This window comes from Notothenia rossii (genome assembly GCF_949606895.1).
Source record: "Notothenia rossii genome assembly, chromosome: 3".
Taxonomy (NCBI): Eukaryota; Metazoa; Chordata; class Actinopteri; order Perciformes; family Nototheniidae; genus Notothenia; species Notothenia rossii.
Window position 1 is genome coordinate 19,696,973 of NC_136901.1, and position 19,672 is coordinate 19,716,644.

The 19,672-nt window shown below is 39.3% G+C and overlaps 1 protein-coding gene across 5 annotated transcripts in view; it reads left to right on the plus strand.

Annotated features, from left to right (window-relative positions):
* Positions 1–19,672, plus strand: part of adam19a (ADAM metallopeptidase domain 19a) — a 355,481-nt gene that overhangs the window by 266,118 nt on the left and 69,691 nt on the right. For 4 of the 5 annotated variants that reach the window (XM_079669126.1, XM_079669129.1, XM_079669128.1 and 1 more), the window contains 4 exons: positions 4,528–4,711; positions 10,599–10,664; positions 11,263–11,334; positions 11,673–11,839. In XM_079669126.1, the coding sequence (XP_079525252.1) occupies positions 4,528–4,711; positions 10,599–10,664; positions 11,263–11,334; positions 11,673–11,839 (489 nt within the window). Of the gene's footprint in view, positions 1–3,482; positions 3,561–4,527; positions 4,712–10,598; positions 10,665–11,262; positions 11,335–11,672; positions 11,840–19,672 lie in introns of those variants that run through there. The other variant, XM_079669130.1, reaches the window with a different exon arrangement.

The following is a 19,672-nucleotide window of genomic DNA, read 5'->3' on the forward strand; positions in this document are numbered from 1 at the left end:
GGTCCTATTTACTGTGGACTCGATGTCCTGACAGGCTGGTATTTTTGCAACCTGCACAAACACAATACTGCACCATGAATACAAATGGTGAAATACAATGTAAAACTACCGAAAAATACCAGCTCCTTAAAACACAACCGCTCTACTCAACGCAACTCTACTATACCCGCGGTCAGAGAGCGGAGATCTGTCCCCTGTGTGATGTAATATGACGTGTTTGACGTATGACCTTAAAAAAAAGCCGTTTTTAAGAGCAGAGCTCAAAATTGCTCCTTTCCCTCTGAATTCCTGCCCTTATGTCTCGTAAAACATATCAAATCCTGCATTCACTTTTTTAATTGTAATTTTCAAGCAAGTTTAAGCATAAATGTAGAAAAAATAAAAACCTGCAAGATGCTCTTTAAGTACTGTTACTGTTTTAATTATATTTATTTTGTATTCTAAATCTGGTTTGAATGTATATTTTTTGTTTGTTTGGGGGGATAATAATACAACATACACAGTTCTGTATTCTTCTCATGCCTTCTCACGCCTTCTCAAAAGCATGCCTGTTATTGAAGATGAGTCTGCCTTTTTATGTAATACAACACAAGTGTAACTTTTTATTTATTACATACAATACAATTTTGACTCTAAAAACTTGATGACCATCACCAATTTAAACTTTTTTTAAAAGCACACTGTAGTTCTGTGAAGGGATATAATCTGCCTTGCATGGCACTAACAATGTTGAAGATGTGGTTGTGTTCCCATGGACTACATTTATTGTATTTATAAATGTTATATATTATTTAATGTATTCACTGTTCTTCACTTTTATATTAATATTTTAGATTACTGCACTACTTTTTGTGAATTAAATTTGTGTGGTTCAAAATGGTGAAGGAAAAAGTGGGTCCCGAGGCCAAACCAGTTGAGAACCACTGCTATAGAGCACATGTGTTTAAAAAGCAGGAAATCAAAAAAGAACTCGCCATGTGATAAACCCGCAAGAGTAAAAGCATTTGAGCTCGATACCGTTTCAGAAATAATCCTTGACGTGGTTTAAACAGGATGGCGTTTTATCACAGCATAATTTAACTTTATCTCCGGTAGAATTCTGATCAGGCATTAGCTCCGCCTCCTCTTCTTTCTTTTTTTTCAAGCTAAGGACCCAAGATCCGCGTTTCTCTAACAGGGCTTCAAAAGAGGGGTTTGAGCAGTATGAGGCATGACTACAATGGGTGATCTGTTTGGTATTTTGAAAAAAAAACTTCACAGACATGTTTTGTATGGCCCTACAATATATGTTTCAAATAGCATGATAGGTCCACTTTAAGATCCATATTCAAAAATACAGATTACAAATTGTACAAGTTGAAGCGTTTGTTCTAACAGTTTGCAAGAGCGCAGGTACTTGCTTTCAAGCAGAACAGGGAAAACAAACTCAGCGGGAGTGTTTACGTGTTCGGCGTTATGACGTACAACGTCCTCCACAACTTCTGTAGTCCTATTCAGCCACTTGGTAACAACCATCGTTTTTCAGACACGTCAACTCTTCAAAAATCACCAGTGGGGTCACTGCTGATGTATTTTATGTCGTGAAACAAAACGTAATCTGTCTTCTCAATGTGTTTCAACAACAGACCTTATTTCCAGCTATCTTCCCAAATCCTATGGAGAAATCCCGTTGACTCTCAGATGATGGAACCGGAAGTGGTAAAATGCTAACTCACTTCCGGGTTTTAGGACTCGTCAATGCACCACTCTATATGCAGCTGTGGAGTGAGTGAATGTACAGCCAGTCTTCCTAACTGAACTCAGGCTTGAGCTTCATTCTGACGGACGAGAGTTCAGTGAAAAATATAGTCAGTATAAGATCATCATAAAAACAACATTTCAAGCTAGTGTCTGATGAAGAGATGGAGCCTCTTAGTCTCTCACACACTCGTACATACACACATCGTTGGATGTTGCCCCCGACAGCACTGTTGCAGAATGAATGTTTTTGCTTGATATTGCTTTTTTACTGCTCTGTGTATTCTAAGTCAACCGGATGAACTGTACATCATCACCATTTCCTGTAAAGATGGATAGAGGACTAAACTTCGGCCATGCATGATCTCTCCCTCCCCCTGCTTATATCTTAGATTTTTTCAGTGTCTTTTTTCAGCATAGACAACTTGTTTTAAGAACCCCTTTCCGCCTGACAACCTGTGACCCGTATCTATATACATTAACTTTTCAAACTGTTAATAAGCAATGAAGTTTCTCTCAAACTCTTAGTGTAAGTGCACTCTATAAGTCACTTTAGAAATATATATATATATATATAGTATAACACCAGAACTTGCCTGTCAATCTTGTTTTTAAAGAGGTCCTCCTTTGCTTTTTTGTGTCTTCCCCTTCCTTCCTGTTGTGTTATGGGATACCATTGACTGAAGTTACATTTGTTAGCAAATGGTTATAAAGTTTAGATTATTTTGTCACTAGAGAGTTGACCTAAATACTGTGGACCCTAATAACTGAACTGTGAACATTTAATTTGATCCCAGCTGAAGAGCAGACTGGGCTCTGGTTTCAGACAGAGGGCGAAAAGACGTGCTGCAGCACAGGCAGTATGAGAAAAATAAAGAGCTTTTTGAACATTAAAGCATGGAGAAATGTATAGACACTACATACTGATATAAACCTGGACATCAGCAGGAGAGGACTCTTTAAAGTAGAGACACTACATACTGATACAGTATACACCTGAACACCAGCAGGAGAGGACCCTTTAAAGTAGAGACACTACATACTGATATACACCTGAGCGTCAGCAGGAGAGGACTCTTTAAAGTAGAGACACTACTGTCCATACTGATATACACCTGAACATCAGCAGGAGAGGACTCTTTAAAGTAGAGACACTACATACTGATATACACCTGAACATCAGCAGGAGAGGACTCTTTAAAGTAGAGACACTACATACTGATACAAACCTGGAAATGAGTGTAATATGTCCTCTTGAAATGAGCTCATTACCAAAGTAATCCAGTGTAGTTGTCTGTATATGCATGGATACACTGCTATCAGGAACTTCTAATAGCTGATCCAGCATACTTTTACTAGGGTCAATTTAATGATGTAATTAAATGTATAATATACTGTATATAAAAACAACGGGTGTCAACTTGTATCCCTCAGATAACTGACTCCATGGCCCCCAAAGCACTTTCAGTAAGTGTCATTCCATAACGTACAGCATGATTATTCCCTACTTAAAATACTGAACAAAAAACAAGAGGGAACATATTCCGTCCGTTAATATTAACGTTCTCCGTGTTCACCATCAATATGCTTTTGACATGACTAGAATGATCATCTGTCATGGTTGTCTAGCCGTTCATATATCATTATTTTCCTCGTGTTGAATGCCTGTGGATATAAAAGGGACAAGCAGACTGTGTGATCTCACTATGGAAATTAGGTAGGTGGAGCTTGCCGACTTGTCAACGCACAAACAAACAAGGTGTCACGGGATTTAATATGTTCTCCTCTCAGGGGGCCGCTACAAGGTGCAGAACAGGGGTCAGGTAACAGATGGAGGGAGCCAAAGGCATCCATTAGACACTTTTCTGAAACCTTGCTAACTAGCTTAAAAGCCTTAGTATGTTTAAATTGATCTAGTTGGAACAAAGTGTCCTGCGACCTTGTCTCAAAGTAAAAGTGTTTATACCTCTTCCACATGTCCACATTCAAGGGTGGTACAACAATCTGCCGTCACAGAGAGGAGATGATGGGAGGACCCGTTCGAGTTGGGATGATGGCCCAATGCATACAAAAAAATAGGTGGCATTATGTCAGTGTAATGCAAGAGAGAAGTCTTTAGAGGACAGTTGTTTCACTGGTGCACTTATCGATCTTTTGGATTCAAAAATTGCAATTGACGACAAAGATACCGATATATGATGGTAATAAAACAATGTATCGCATGTAGCCAAAATGGCCTAGATTTCAGAGAGAGTGCCATTAAACCCCGCCTTCAATCCACAGCGTCACTGGCTGGTGAAATGGAAAGGTACAATAACTCTGGATTCGGCTTTCAGGGCATTTTACTTTGTGAATTTCCTAACGATTTAAATAAGGGCTTGTCAATTGATCGTAATGGAAATTTGATTCAGCTAAAAAACAATAATACGCTGATCTACCGATGTCTCGTTCTCATTGTAAACCAATCGGAAAGAATATCTTTGAGCCCAGATAGACACGGAAGTTGTAGTACCGCTGATGGCCACTATGAAATTGTGCTTCAACTTCCAGTCCGGAGCTTGTTTATAGCTCCATAAACTGGCAGATAAATAACATTTTAATAAACCTAAAAATAAAATGGACATGTCGTTATTTACTGTCAATTTTATACTTCAACTACTTTCATTGATTCATTTTCGGTCTCTTGGGGGCAGAACTTAAACTCTCCTGGAAATCCCCATTGACCTGTATGGAGTTTTGAGCAAGCTCACCAGCCTTAAGTCCTCTTCCTGTCATTTTCCCTCCACACAGGGGCCTGATAGCCTTGAATTCCAGTGACACCTACTACCTGGAGCCAATCAGTGGTGTGTATCCTCTCCACCACTCGCTGTGGAGGGCAGAGGAACTGCCAATTAAAGGAGGGAGCTGTGGACACGGTCATCCCACCCCGCATTACAACCACATCTCCAACCTGCTGGGACAGTTCCATTCCAGGGTGAGTCTCGCACACACACTGATTTTATAGAAACCATAATAAGACCATATTAGGGCTGTTTTTCTGATATATTGTTGTTGATGTTGTCTTCAGCACTAACTTTATATTTAAAAAAAATAGTTTGCTGTCTGGCCCAAACACAGAAGAAAAGATCAATAACAATTGCATCTCTCTGAATCCAATGACGAACAATTGGATTCCCAAAATATAAGTCTGTCAAAAACATTGGAAAAATGATTTCTGCTGCAATACCACAGCCAAAATATAAAGTTTGTTGTAGACTTCCTACAACTTTTGCTCAGGGGTTTTGCCATTTAACGGCTAAATAAATCCATATTTCCCGGCTGGTGCCTTTTTGTTGAACCAGGCTTATTTGGTAATCATATTTCAGAGTTTTGTCACAGAAAGCTGATGTTATAGATCTAATGACCTCAGCTCAACTTAACTCTCATGACTACAGCTCTTGAAACAGCCTTGTGAAACCTGTGTGTTACATTCTGGTTTTAATCATGGATGTATGTAGAGGATGGGGTACAGCTTTATAAGCTGTTCCCTGCTGATTCCTTAAGAGTATTCCAAGCATACACACAACAATCTGCTTCAAAGAAATGTAATCTGAAAATGCTTCAAGAGCCCATGTTCAGTTGTGATGCAGCACATATAGTCAAACAGCTCCAAAAAGTGCTCAGTGTTTTGGGTCTTCGAAAGTCTTCCCCACCTTTCAGTGGAGCATGGTAGAGGTTACACCTTACCCAGTAACCAGGTACCAAATATTATCAAAACATTTTCAGTCAAAATGATTCCTGCAGAAAGAAATGACTCTTTGTATAGTTTAGCTCGCAGCCAATCACTGCAAGTGTTCTTACATTTATTGCGACCTGTGATTGGCCCATTATCGCAGCAGCTCCAACTCCTGCCATAGGTGGAAGAAGTACTCAGATATTTAGAAGCAGTGGAAAAACTGAATTGCAAAGAACACTGTCACAAGTAAAAGTCTTGCATTTAAAGTCTTACTTAAGTAAAAGTACAAAAGTATTGACATCTGAATACACCAAAAGTAAAAGTATGTCATGCGCAATAGTCAATTTCAGAGCCATATATATTAATGAATGAATTATTATTATTGATGCATTAATGTGGAGTTATTTTATATACTTCTGCTGGGTATTTAAGCATATAATTATAATTTGATATAACTTGATTTGTGTTTTGTATTAGCTGATAATCTGTATCTGTTAAGAAGCTAAAGCTGTCAGATGAATATAGGGGAGTACAACGTGAAATATTGGCTTTCAAAATAAAGTGGAGAATAATTATAATGCAGCATTACATTTAAATAATGTATAGTACCTCATTACATTTGACTCATGCATGTGGGTTGGTTGGCAACAGAATGTTTTTATGTGAGGGGAGAATAAAGCAGACAGAAATGTATCAAATGAAATACTTTAACGGTATCGGTATTACTTTATAAGTGTTGTGTTATTGGTAATGGTATCGGGTTGTTGGTAAAGAAATGGAATGTCACAGGGAGAACTTTGGAAAGACACCAATGTGACAGACTGAGAGGTGATTCTCTTTGGCTTTGGTTTATCACACAGCTAAATGAAATCTCCGGCCATATGAGAGCATTTGGTCCTGCAGCAGAAATGGTCTTTGTCATATGCAAACACAGTATTGAAAAGTTCTTGGTGGTATTTCGGGGCGCCAAATGACTCAGGCTGCACCTGGAAATGGAGGGAATTATGGCTTTGTCTCAGCCTTTCAGCTCTGTTTAGGGCAGGCCATGGCTGTGAGTCAATTCCCCGTGCCTTTATAGAGTAAAAAAACACAAGTTGAATTAGCTCATCTGCCGTTATAGATGATCAAAGGGACCGCGGTGGGTCCTTGTGCCTTCATCTGTCTCCACTGCTGCGACCCATTCTTTGCTTTTTCTCCTCATATTCATTATTTCCCATTATAAGTTCTCAATCATTTTAAAGGGTTCATCATCGCCATCTTTCTCCCCACCTCACATGCTAAAACCCTCTCAGCTCTCCACCGGGGCGTCATCCTTTTCCCAAATGTTCTGTTTTCCTCCCTGCTGCTCTGCACTCCTTGGCTCCCCCCGCTCTGCCCTCATTAATCCTCTGTTGTTATGCAGAAGCAGCAGACTGAGTCCCAGGGCTTCCGCCACTATTTGCCTCTCACATAAACGATGCGATGTGTGAATGCGCCGGTGTGTGCCACAGATTCCCCGCCAATATTAGTGTTAAGTCCAGACTGATTCCAGGCAGCACGTAAATCAATGAGTTTTAATCACAGCAGAGCCTTTCCCTAATGGCTGTAATCGAGTATTTCAAGGATGGACATTTAATGATGGAGGGATATAAGAAGTCGTAAAGCTTTTAAACACAACAGCATGGGTGGCAACCCCTATATATTTAAGCTTTCATACTGTGTTGAACAGTTTTATTAGGTCAATATCAGTTCCTGGCTTTGTTCTGCTCTGCTCTACTGACACCACTAACTGCTTACATGCGTTAGTCTTTACATTTCACATTAATATGTGCAGTATTTCCAGCAGAATTGTGTTCTAGTTAGTGTTGAAGAATGTCTGCAGTATCAAGATAAAGATACACTAAGAACCTGTAGTTCTTAAGTAGTTCAGACCTGTAGTGTGTAAATGACAATATTTCACTGGGAAAACTTCCCATTTTGTTCTGTTGTGTTGTACTTTGTGTCTGTACATAAAGGTCTGCCTAATAGACTCCTCATGAATGACATTTATTTATAATAATTTAATAATGTGCAGTTTTAAAAAACTCAGAAAATAAGCTATTATAGGATCATACTAATAAAACCCACCTCACAGGAATTATACAAGATAAATACATACAAGTATGAAATAAATATTTCATGAATGCTGTGAAGTAACCTTTTTTCCTTTTTTCATGAGTCGTATTGTTGATTGTAATACAGTAGATGTATAAGAGTCCTTCTTGGACTTAAAGCTTTATATAATAATTGTTAATGGTGAAAAAAACATTTGCCCTAAAATTCAATCCGGTTCCTAAACAGTTATTTAAAGATTTTTCCTTTGATAATTTTTTTTCAAATAACAACCCAACAAATAATTAAAGTGTACATGCCTGTACAGAATGCTGGCCCCGTGGATGGATAAAGAAACACTGGGCCCCGGGCAGAGACATGCCAAAGCCCCCCCCCTCTGTCCTACATATAAACACACGCAGACTTTGTGGGACTTTTGCTTATTTTTCTGTTCTTTTGCATCTCTTCATAGTCGTAACAAATGTGTCTGTGGTTTTACGTTTGTTTGGGTCATTTTGTGCGTGGTCATTTTGAGTCTCATTTTGAATCTCTTTGTGGCCCCTTTTGTTTTCATTGTGCCAGTGTGGTGACTTTGTGTCTCTTTGCAGTTGCTTTGATTCTCTTTGTTGTCGTTTTATATTTCCTTGTGGTCATTTGCATGTCTCACTGGTCAATGTGTGTCTCTTTTAGGGCCATTTTGTAAATAAAGGCCAGACTGGATCTTGACACTTTGGCCCTGCACCCGGTACGCCATTCTGTAATTCATCCTGTTAACTCAATACCAGAAATAAGCGGCCCATGGCTTTGCACAGTATAATAAAGTATATTGTACATTGAATAGTGTAGTATAATGACATTTTTTACATTATAATACGGTGTAGGGTAGTATAAAATAGTATGGTGTAGCATTGTAATGTATATGATAGTATATGATATTTAAGTTGAGTAAAATGAAATATATTATCATATAATACAGTATTCAGTGTTTCCCCTAGGAAGGAGTCATAGCAGCAGTGCTAAGGCACGTGGGCCCAGCATAATGTGAGCGCGGAGCGCGTGGAATTTTTTAGTGTGTGCGGGTGCGAAGTGCGCCCCGCCAATTTGTTTCTATGTGTCAGCACAAGAAAGGCTCTTGAGGCCTAGTACCAGGGCCGGTTCTAGACAATTTGCTGCCTTACTTAATTATGAATGTTGTTACATCAAGGCCGAACATTTGGATGAGCGCCAACGTTCAAAAATGTTTTTTCCCTCCCAGAGCTCCAAGCGCAGCGCCCCCCAGATCTGGCGCCCTAGGCGACCGCCTGTGTCGCCTATGCCAGTAACACAAATACTACAAATCCCCATAACAAACAATCAAAAATGAAAAATGGTCGCCACTTATTTTTTTTATTTTTTTGGGTACCTGGCTGGCGCCCCCTAGCAGCGGCGCTCATATTTCAGCAGCGGCGCTGCGCCGCCACTATTTGTATATAGGGGAAACACTGGTATTATAATACAGTGTACCAAATTATAATGAAGTATGATGTAGCACATTGTAGTGAAATATAATAGTCAATTATTGAATTTTACTAAATTGTAATGTAGTATATACAATTAAAGTGTAGTAAAGTTATATACACTGAACAAAAATATAAATGCAACACTTTTGTTTTTTTTCAACATTTAAAATTCAATACTGAAGGAACAGCCGAATCATCACATCGCACAAAACCTATTACCGCCGCAGATGGACCAAAAAAGGGAGCATTTGAAAAAAAAGGGGCGGGTCCGCTCAGTGAAACGCTAACAACGAAATATCAAGGAACAGAAGTCTGCGTTTAAATCGTGTGTGTGTGTGTAGAGGTGTGTGTGGTTAAAACACATCAACACAGGTAAACACAGTGAAGGCGGTGCGTGAAAGGCACTGCGCGCTCCTCTTCTCAGAGGCTAAGTTAACCCTCCCGCTGCCTCCTGGTGCTGCAGAGATTTCATGAAGTGAAGGAGGTTTTCCTTCTATAAAACAGCTGTGGGCAGCAGATACTGTGAGTGTCACAGGCATGAATACATAGATCAAGGCAGACTGGTGCACACACTCTCCTGTTTTGCCGATCCGGTGCTTGAACAAATATAGCTCTACACCCCTGGCCGAAATGTCCTTAAAATGAAGTCAGAGTTCGACATTTTAATTCATGTCTTGCCAACACTGGCAGGACAGAAGGCGACACGCCCGTTCTAAGCCGTGTCTCTCACTCCTCACATCCCAAGCTGCATCCCCAAAAAGTGTATTATGTTGTTACATCGTTTCAGATGTTGTGTTTCAGTTGTGCTCTTGATACGACATTAAAACAGTAAAAATACGTTCAGTTTGCTTTTGCTTTTTGTGCCTCCTGTACACCAAAACATACCATCTGTGATGGAAAAAGAAAGTAATCCAAAAGTAATCTAAAAGTAATCTGATTACGTAACTGTAACTGTATTCGGATTACTTTCAGAGCCATGTATTCAGTAATCAGTAACTGATTACATTTACACAGTAACCCTCCCAACCCTGTAGTACAGTGTAATATAGTCTATTATAGAACATTGTTGTAAAGTACAATATTGTTTATTTTACTGCACTGTAGAATACCATAACTGTAAAGTGCAATGTAGTAAACTGAGTATATTCAGTAAAGTATATGATAATAGAGTATATTATAATACAGTCTAGTGTAGCATTATACTGTACATTATAGTACAGTGTAATGTAGTTTATTATAGAACAATAGAGTATAGAATTATATACAATGTTACCCATAAAGTTGGGAAAATATGTTTTACCTCTTGAAATAATTGTTACAATGTGATTTATTCTTGATAGATAAAGTGTATATCTTCTCCAAACTTTATTGATCAATCTTTTCCAAACATATCACAGTGAACATGAAATAGGAATTAAAAGAGGATGTTGTTTGAAAACCAAATTATTCCAAGTTTACGGACAACATCATAGTATATTATAGCACTGTGTAGTATAGTATAGTATAGTATAGTTTATAGGTTAGGATTCACTATAGTCCTGTGCTAACCATGTTCCTGCCTCTGTGTGTTCTGTCAGGTGAAGAGGGATGCCGGGGGGACCACCAAGTACATGGAGCTGTACATCGTGGCCGACAACACTCTGGTAAGCTGACAGGAGCCCTCCACTCTTCTATTCCACAGCCTCACTTTGGTCCATCAGTGTGATACCTCCACTGACGTCACACAGCCATCAAACAGCAGCAGCATGGAAACAGGTCCACGTCGTTAACAAAGATCCTATTCCAGCTAATAGAGCTTATTCATGCTGAAAGCTCTGAAGCAATGATAGGCACAGCGAGGCGGAAGCATGTGGAAATTAGGCAGAAGGATTTGTCTGCTTAATGCCATGTATTCAGTTGGAATCTAAAGGTGGAAGGGCTTTTAAATAGACACTGAGCTGCAGTGTGAGGAGATGCAATATCTTCATAAAATCCAGTTAGGGTTTGTCTTCTACATTAATGCCATGGTAACCGCACATGGCGACCAAAAGGAGTCTGGTCCATTGTGTAAGTGGTGTAATTATGATGATGGAGCGGGGATTAAGTGGTGAAGCGGGAATGGTGGGGTTAGAGTTATGTTTTCATGGATCATTATTCTCTGCAGGGAGCTTTACAAAGAATGATCTTCAAGATTTTATTTATTTTTCTGACTGCTGACCTCATTCCTGCCTCTAATACTCCCCCATTCTCTCTGTCCTGCAGTTTAAGCGGCAGAATAAGGACTACGAAAAAACCAAGGCCAGGATAATGGAAATTGCCAATTACGTGGATAAGGTAAGGCTGATGGGCTCAGTCTGCAATTCAAGAGAACAAACAGCCCCATTCAACAACTGATAGACACTGTCGCACTGTCCCCACACATCTTCATATCATCTATTACCAACCATATCTGAAGATTGTTGACGTTCCAAATCAATAATTAGGGATTGAACAGTGTACACAAAATCTTCTGTTGTATGAAAGCCCGTGAAAATTGAATCAATATTGTCCTTCAACAGCCCTTAAAGGGAGATCGGAGAAAATTGCCTTTTGTGACCAGACTGTGTTATTGGAGCTCAGGACAAGATTGTGTTGGCAGGTACATAGCTGTTGTTGTTTTGTGGTGTGTTTAGTTCTACAGGGCTCTGAACATCCGGGTGCCTCTGATTGGTCTGGAGGTGTGGACAGACAGAGACCAGTGCATCGTCAACGAGGATCCCAACGCCACACTCTGGTCCTTCCTCCAGTGGAGACAGAAGCTGAAGTCCCGCAAGAAACACGACAACGCCCAGCTGCTGACGTGAGCAATGCACACACACACACACACACACACACACACACACACACACACACACACACACACACACACACACACACACACACACACACACACACACACACACACACACACACACACACACACACACACACACACACACACACACACACACACACACACACACACACACACACACACACACATACACACAAGTAAAGCTAAGCTATAGCCGTCATGTCATCACATCAGCTACACAGCAGCTGTGAGTCCTCGTCACATCTGTTCAGCTACGCTCCTGCTGAAGCATTCCTGCTGAAGCGTTCCTGCTGAAGCATTCCTGCAGCGCTCCTGGCCCAAAACACAATTAATGTGGTCATACAAGTTATGTTAGTTGAGGAAAATAGATTTGAAGCCTAAGATTGCTTCTGTAGCTTCGAAGAATAATATACTGTATATCAGTGCTTTTTGGCTGTGTACCTACAAGTTTGCTATATCAACCCAAAAGTGTGGTCGGAACTTTGCCATTCAAACTGTTTTAGGTCATAAAAAACCTGTTCTGATCTTATTTTCTTATAACATTTGAAAAGCTAAGCCGAATTTTTTTTTTAAACTGACTTACATACAGTATAAGAATTGCAAGTTGTGATTGCGATGTCACCAAATGGCTTGTGCACTATTGCCTAGTGTTTTGCCATCAGTGTCACAAGAGGGTGTAACTAAGTACAGTTGAACCCTGACCAAGAAATGTTAGGCAAACAAGATGTAACAATTAATTTTCATGAAAAGAAAACACACCAGCAATAGAATTAATTTCAAAGAATAAAAGAATGATGAGACCCAAACCCCACAACGCCGCGGTAACGCCCAAACTCTCATTGTCTAATTTACTGTAAATACATTATTCTTGGAGACTTGGAACTAGCTATTGAGACCATAAACCTTTGGGAACATATTACTTTGGAAGCAAGCTGTGTGCTCCTTTTGTCATAGACTCTATAGAACTGTACTTTAGACCATTAGAATGAATACAAGTTTAAAAGGGACATATCATGAATAACTTTGTTGTGCTTGTGCATATACATTTAGGTTTCTGGAGTGCCTACTAATCCCCAAATGAAAATATGAATTTGAATACTAAAAACCCAGTAAATATTTTTGTGGGCTGCTCATTTCCCTCCTTATTAAAAAACAGTTTTAACCTGTTAAGCCCGGCAGCATTTAACAAACTATAAATTGTGTCATACCCACTTAACGGGAAGAAACTCAGCTAACTGACAATATGAACAATTTTGACCGAAACAAAACACAAGTCTAACACAGAGCCTCTGAATTAGCCCTGAGAGAAAAAAATGCCAACGCACTTAGCACAGAACTCACGGTATAAATACTTTGTTCAGGGTTCCCGCGGGGTCTTAAAAAGTCTTAAAAAGTCTTACATTTGATAATCTGAATTTAAGGCCTTAAAAAGGTCTTAAATATGACCAAAAAAATAAGAAAGGTCTTAAATATGATTTAGAAGGTCTTAAAAATGATCGGATTTGAAAGGTACTTCTGTGTTGCGATAGCGTCTCAATGTGTTTTGGGGGAAATGTCCGGGCTGCAAAGTAACCAGTACGGTAATAGCCTTTCAGTTCCCCCAAAAAATTTGTATTGAATTAAATCAACATGGAACCAACTTTGTTTCCCCCGGCCCCTTATTGGAGAACACCCAGCTAGTAACCTAGCAACCAAGCTTCAGCTAGCGGCAGTCAGAAACTCATGTCTCTTCGAATCTACTTACAAATAAATATGGGGAAGTGTAAGTTCAACCGTATTTGGTTGGAAAACATCTAATTTAGTGCTTCGTTGAAACCATTGGAGGGAACGTGTTTGAAGCCCGCTGCACCTTTTTGCAAAAGAAATTAGCGTTTTTTTGTGCTATTGCAACGTTAGCTAATGTAGCGTGAGGTAGTGCAGCATTAGCTAGTGCAGCAGCTCCCGCAACAAGACCGGGGGACCTCCGGTCAACGTTTGGGTCTACGTCAACCCTAAAAGCGGAGGTGCTGTAGACGCTAAATACCGTAGCTAAACACCAATCATACAAGAGCAACGATGAAATAGTTTAGCCAAGGCAGCAGAGCTCTGAATATAGCCCTTGTTACTCTCTCTCTCTCTCTCACACACACACACACACACACACACGCACACACACACACACACACACGGGCTGCTCGATTATGGCAATAATCACGATTATGTTGGTCAATAATTAATATCATGATTATTAAATACGATTATTCATTGACTTTGAAAACATCCATTTATTGAACTTTAAAACAAATAATAATTTGAACAGTATCTGTTTAACTGTTGATTACCCTGAATGTATAATTCAACTGAAAAACCAATACGCAAATAAATTAAATAAATAATATCAAAATAATAAATACCAATAAACAAGATCAACAAATATTTTGGAGCGCACTTCCACAAGCTACTTAACATATATAAATATGATAAATAAATTAGACTAAAATTAATTAGATCAAATATGTTGTAGTGCACTGTCACAACCTAGCAAAGCAAAATAATCGTTTTTTTCGATTATGTTGTTTTCGTAATTGTGGCAGGCCAAAATCGTAATTGCGATTAAAATACGATTAATTGCACAGCCCTAACACACACACATACACACACACACACACACACACACACACACACACACACACACACACACACACACACACACTCAAGCACACACAGACACACACACACACACATCCACACTTTTTGTCTAACACGCTAAGACAGTTCTGTACTGTTATGCTGTTATGTTCAGTCATTGTTCTTATGTTGAACATGAATACATTTACTTTGTAAGTAATTATGGGACGTATTTCTTCTTTCATAGCAATTTTTCTTCATACTTTCTTGCCGTGAAATAGGTCTTAAATTCTATTAAAAGTGGTCTTAAAAAGGTCTTAAAAAGTCTTACATTTGAGTTGGCGAAACCTGCAGAAACCCTGTTTATTGCTTATCGGATCTGCACAAACAAGATATCAGATTAAAGCTGAGATTCCACATATTCTAGAGGTATAAGTATCCTGTGCAATCAAAACTCAGGGCAGAGAAGACAAACCCAGACAACACACAACCTAGCTTTACTGAGCCAAAACGGCAAATGTCTTACCTTTGCTGCTTTTTTATCAAAAGTTGTGTTCAATGGCATTAAAACGATAAAAACGCTGCTGAAGGTTAGTCCAATGGTTAATCCAATGTGTCTGTGTCCCTTTTAAATGATTACTGATAATCCATCTTCATATTTATGGCAAAAAGCCTAGTTTTCTGTTTTCAGTTTTCAGAGTGCGCACCACTCTCACTCCTCAATGGAAATGTTAAGATGGATTTAGGAACTTCCCCTAGATTCTATAGAGTGCCACAGTGACGCGTCCTAATACCCGGAAGTAAACTCCTTCCGGTTCCTTCGACAAAAACCAATGCAATTTGTCCATAGGATTTTGGAAAATAACTCGAAATAAGATCTGTGGTTGACACAAATTGAAGTGACAGATCACGTTTTGTTCAGCCGGATAATATCCACATGTCTACCCTACTTTTATAATTTTTGAATCATAAATCTGATCGATAGATTTATGATCGATAGATTTATGATTCGAAAATGATAAAAGTAGCATTACTGCTTGAATTAATAACCAGTGCTTAAGCCACATTATAAATATGTTTCTAATGCATGATATACCCAGACAGTGTCACCAATAGAAGTGTACCTGTTAATCCAATGAGAAGCTCCAAGACTCACAGTGAACTGCAGCGGTCCACTGAACACAGATGATAAAATCACCTGAAAAATGAACATCTGTGAATCTTAATTAATCACGCAACATTTAACATCACAAGCTCTGAGTGTCTCTTCTCACCTTCCTCACAATCCCTCACTAACACCAGAGGTCTAGTAACCAGGTACAGTTTTCATTACATTTTACTTACAGTAGTTTTATTGGAGCAAACATTTCAATCTTATTCAAGTTAATTTATTTACGTAAAAATCCAGTGGCGAACCGTGTCTATCACAACTGGACCTTCTGTAGACACACACACCCCCTGCCCCCCGGCGTTATAATGTCCGTCTTTTCACTGAATTGTCGTCTTGAAAAGGGTAGTCACAACAATTCCGCAACAACTTCATCTTCACCTGTTGCACTTGCCATTTCAACGTTAAAAACAATAAAACGGCATGAATTGCTTCGTCACATTCACCTAGATCCTCTGTCTCGAGCCAGTTAACTAGAGGGCCTTCTAGAGTACCCTTGAACCGAGAGAAACTGAAAGAATACGCCCATTGGCTACAAATCAATATATGATTGGTTGATCAAACTGTCAGTCCAAACGTACGCTCTCATTCAGTGCAACGGCCAGGGCATTCTATCAAGGATGTGGAATACCTTTGTTGAACGATATTCTACCCAGAGACCCAGAACAAGACCTGATTGGTTGCTTTCTTTTCTAACACAAAACCATGCGTAGTGCATGGTCCGAGAAGGACAAACAAATCAACCTAACACTAATATTACAGATCAACAACACAGATACGATTCTCATTTATTCATTTTATATACATTTTATTACATTTTATTTATATAATTAAATCGATTTTTGTTTGTTTTATCTGAGTGTTCCAGGGTATTAATAGTAATATCTTGAAGGCCCTGACAGTTCCCCACTGTGAAAATCGGACTAACGTCTATACTGCATTATAAACGTATTTGCAGACCACTGTTGTGAGTGCAGCGCGCTGTTATTAAAAACCTCTTAAGCCCCACGGAGCCGGTTCCGGGGCTGAAATCGCATCATTTGCAAGAAACAACGTCTAAGGAACCTTAATATTTAATAAACTATGAATATTTTATATCCATATAACGGGAAAAAACTAATTTAACTGATCTTTTTCATTTTTTTTTCTCCAAAAAAACACACAATGCTTACAGTGAGCCTCTGAATTAGCCCCGAGCGAAAAATGCTAACCTATTACTGCACCAAAAATCACTCCTAGCTCCCTTATTACTGATCCTAGCTGCAGATCGAACATATTGTTTATGATCGCAAGGAGACACAGAATCTAACGGGGCCCCCTCAACACTGAAAGATACAAACTCGCGACGTTATCAACAAAAACGTACATCAAAACAAGTGGCGCTAGGTAGCCCACAACGCTAACATGGCTTACCTTGGTTTTGTCTGGTCAAAACTGGTCTTCAATGGCATTAAAACTATAAAAACGATGATGTAGTTACTCCATACATTAATATCCAATGTGGCTGTGTCCCCTTTGAAATGTTCTGATAATCTATAAGCAATAAAACTGCAATTCCGTTTTAAAATAGTAGAGCAGGCCATTTTTACGCTCTGTAGCTTCATTGAATGTGTGAAGATTATATTGGCTCTAACGGTCAGAAAGAGATGTCAAATGTCAAAATCGAGCAAGGGGGGCCAGAGATAAGGAAAATCCACCCAAATGGCCCCAGAAGAGGTTTTTTTTGCTAAATCTGTCTAAAAAAGGTCAAATATCACTTGTTTTTGCATCAATCTTGATACAGGGTACTTATTATATGTTGTACTTTGGATTCCTAAAGCTTTTAGTCGACTAACCCATCATCCAAGGTTAGTTTTCACTATAAGTACAAAATATTTTTGGGACGGACACTATAATTTACATTTTTTTTTACCATGTTCAATCTGAATTTTCTTTAAAATAAAAAACATCTATATTGATTCTGACTTTTCTACATCCAACTCACAAGTTTATAATTACGATTATTAATTTAACCCTTTTAGAAGGGAAGATATGGTCATTTGTTCTGGGAATGTCATTTTCGAGCCTGAAACCTGAAAAACAGGCTTGGGGCTTAAGAGGTTATTAAAAACACTGATCGTGCTCAGTGATGTAGCCTCACAAAGAGACACAGAAAAGTTAATAGCAAATAATGTAGGCAATCAATCAAAGTGTTTTTATATAGCCCAATATCACACATTTTACATTTGTCTCAGTGGACTTTACAGTTTGTACAGAATATGAATAAGACACCCTCTGTCCTTGGACCCTCACATCGGACAACGCAACAAAAAAACAGCATACTTTTATTGTGGACATGAATGAGCAGATGGTATTCCTTAGGAGTAAAGGCCCCTACACACCAATCTGACACCAAAGAACACGTCTGACTGTCCGACTGTTGTGTCGCCTCACGTCTCCTGCGTCTTGGCAAACAGTTGCAATGGAGCACACCGCAAAGACTTCTGCCGACGGCCAAGTAGCACGTACGAGCTGCGCATGCGTGAGAGGCAATAACTCTCCTTACTAACAGGCGGCGGTAGTGTGTATTAGTCAATCAAAAGAGGCAACAACTGGAAGACAGACTGCATGATACACCCATGGATGTATCATAAGAACTGGATACAGCGTGGGAGGCGGGGCCTCGTCCATTCCTATGAGAGTTGCTCATTGGCGCATGAAGACAAAATGGCTCAACTTTTGAGAGAGCGAAACGTCACGAAAGTATTCATATAATCATATAATCTGTTCTTATTGTGCATCCATGGGTAAAGATAAAACTCATCTAGTACTGAACACGTCACATGAACGTGCCGGGCGGCGCGGTCCCGTAGGTTGGATCCGCGTTCATAATGCCGAGGAAAATAATGAATGAATTAATGTTTTTAATAAGGACTATACAAATGTTCATACTGGGTAGTTTATTTAGTTTAAAAACAATTATCCAACGATTTACAGACGTCTCTTTCCCAATGGGAAAAAGTATTTCCGGGCCCAGCAACTGATACGGAAGTGTAGTAAGGCCGTTTGGCCACAACTAATATTTTCACTACCGGAGGACCGAGGAGTCGAGGAGTCGAGGAGGGGAAATTAGTGAAATGAGAAAGGGCCACACAGTTTTTGAGACAAACTTTCCGCCAGTCTCGACCAAAATCTGCTCGTGTCACTCAGTTAATTTCGGAAACCACGTGATGTCCCGCTGATGATGAAATTTCCGGATTTCAAGGTTTCAAAGTAAGAACATGATGGTTTGGTTAATGTGCCGTTTTTGTATTACTTTAATGAACAGTGTTACGTTAAGTGCATTCTTTATCACCATCATGTTATAGTGATACAGTTAGTTTGTGTTAGTTTATTTGTTCAATGCAGCCTATTTCGAGCACATTCGTATGCATTGATGTTGTTGAACTAGGCTACTTAGGCTACGCCACTTTTGGGTCCCGGGGGGCTACAGCTGGCAGCGAAGCAGCCCCAGAGATAATTCTTTCTTCATATTTTGTGTGTATTCATTCAAGCGGGTCAAAGTTACAAAGCACTTCCCATCTTATTAATTGGCCTAGTTTTACGTTACCAGTGCAGTGGTAAGGTTATCTGTAGAAAAGCACCGTATTTACGTTAGCCTTCAGTAAGGCTAAATGTTGTCATTACCGGAGGATTCGAAGAGTCTAGGAGGGGTAATTTGTGAAATGAGAAAGGGCCCATGTGTCTGTAAAAAGAAGATCCACAAGCACAGATTTGAGATCTACAAGCAGAGATTTGAGATCCATAAGCAGAGATTTGAGATCCACAAGCGCATTTTTGGTTGACAAATACAAAATAGATTCTCCAATGCCTGATCGAAAGTTGTCAATGTTAAAGAGATATTCACAAATTCCTTTTGTTTATTTGTAAATTATTTATAGTATTAGATCTTATTTTATTTTGTGAAAATATTTAGCGTATTTGCATATCCGTTTTACATCCGAAAAGACACGACGGGGCGGGACACACCAATCTGAGTAGGGCGACAGGACGCTCATCGACGG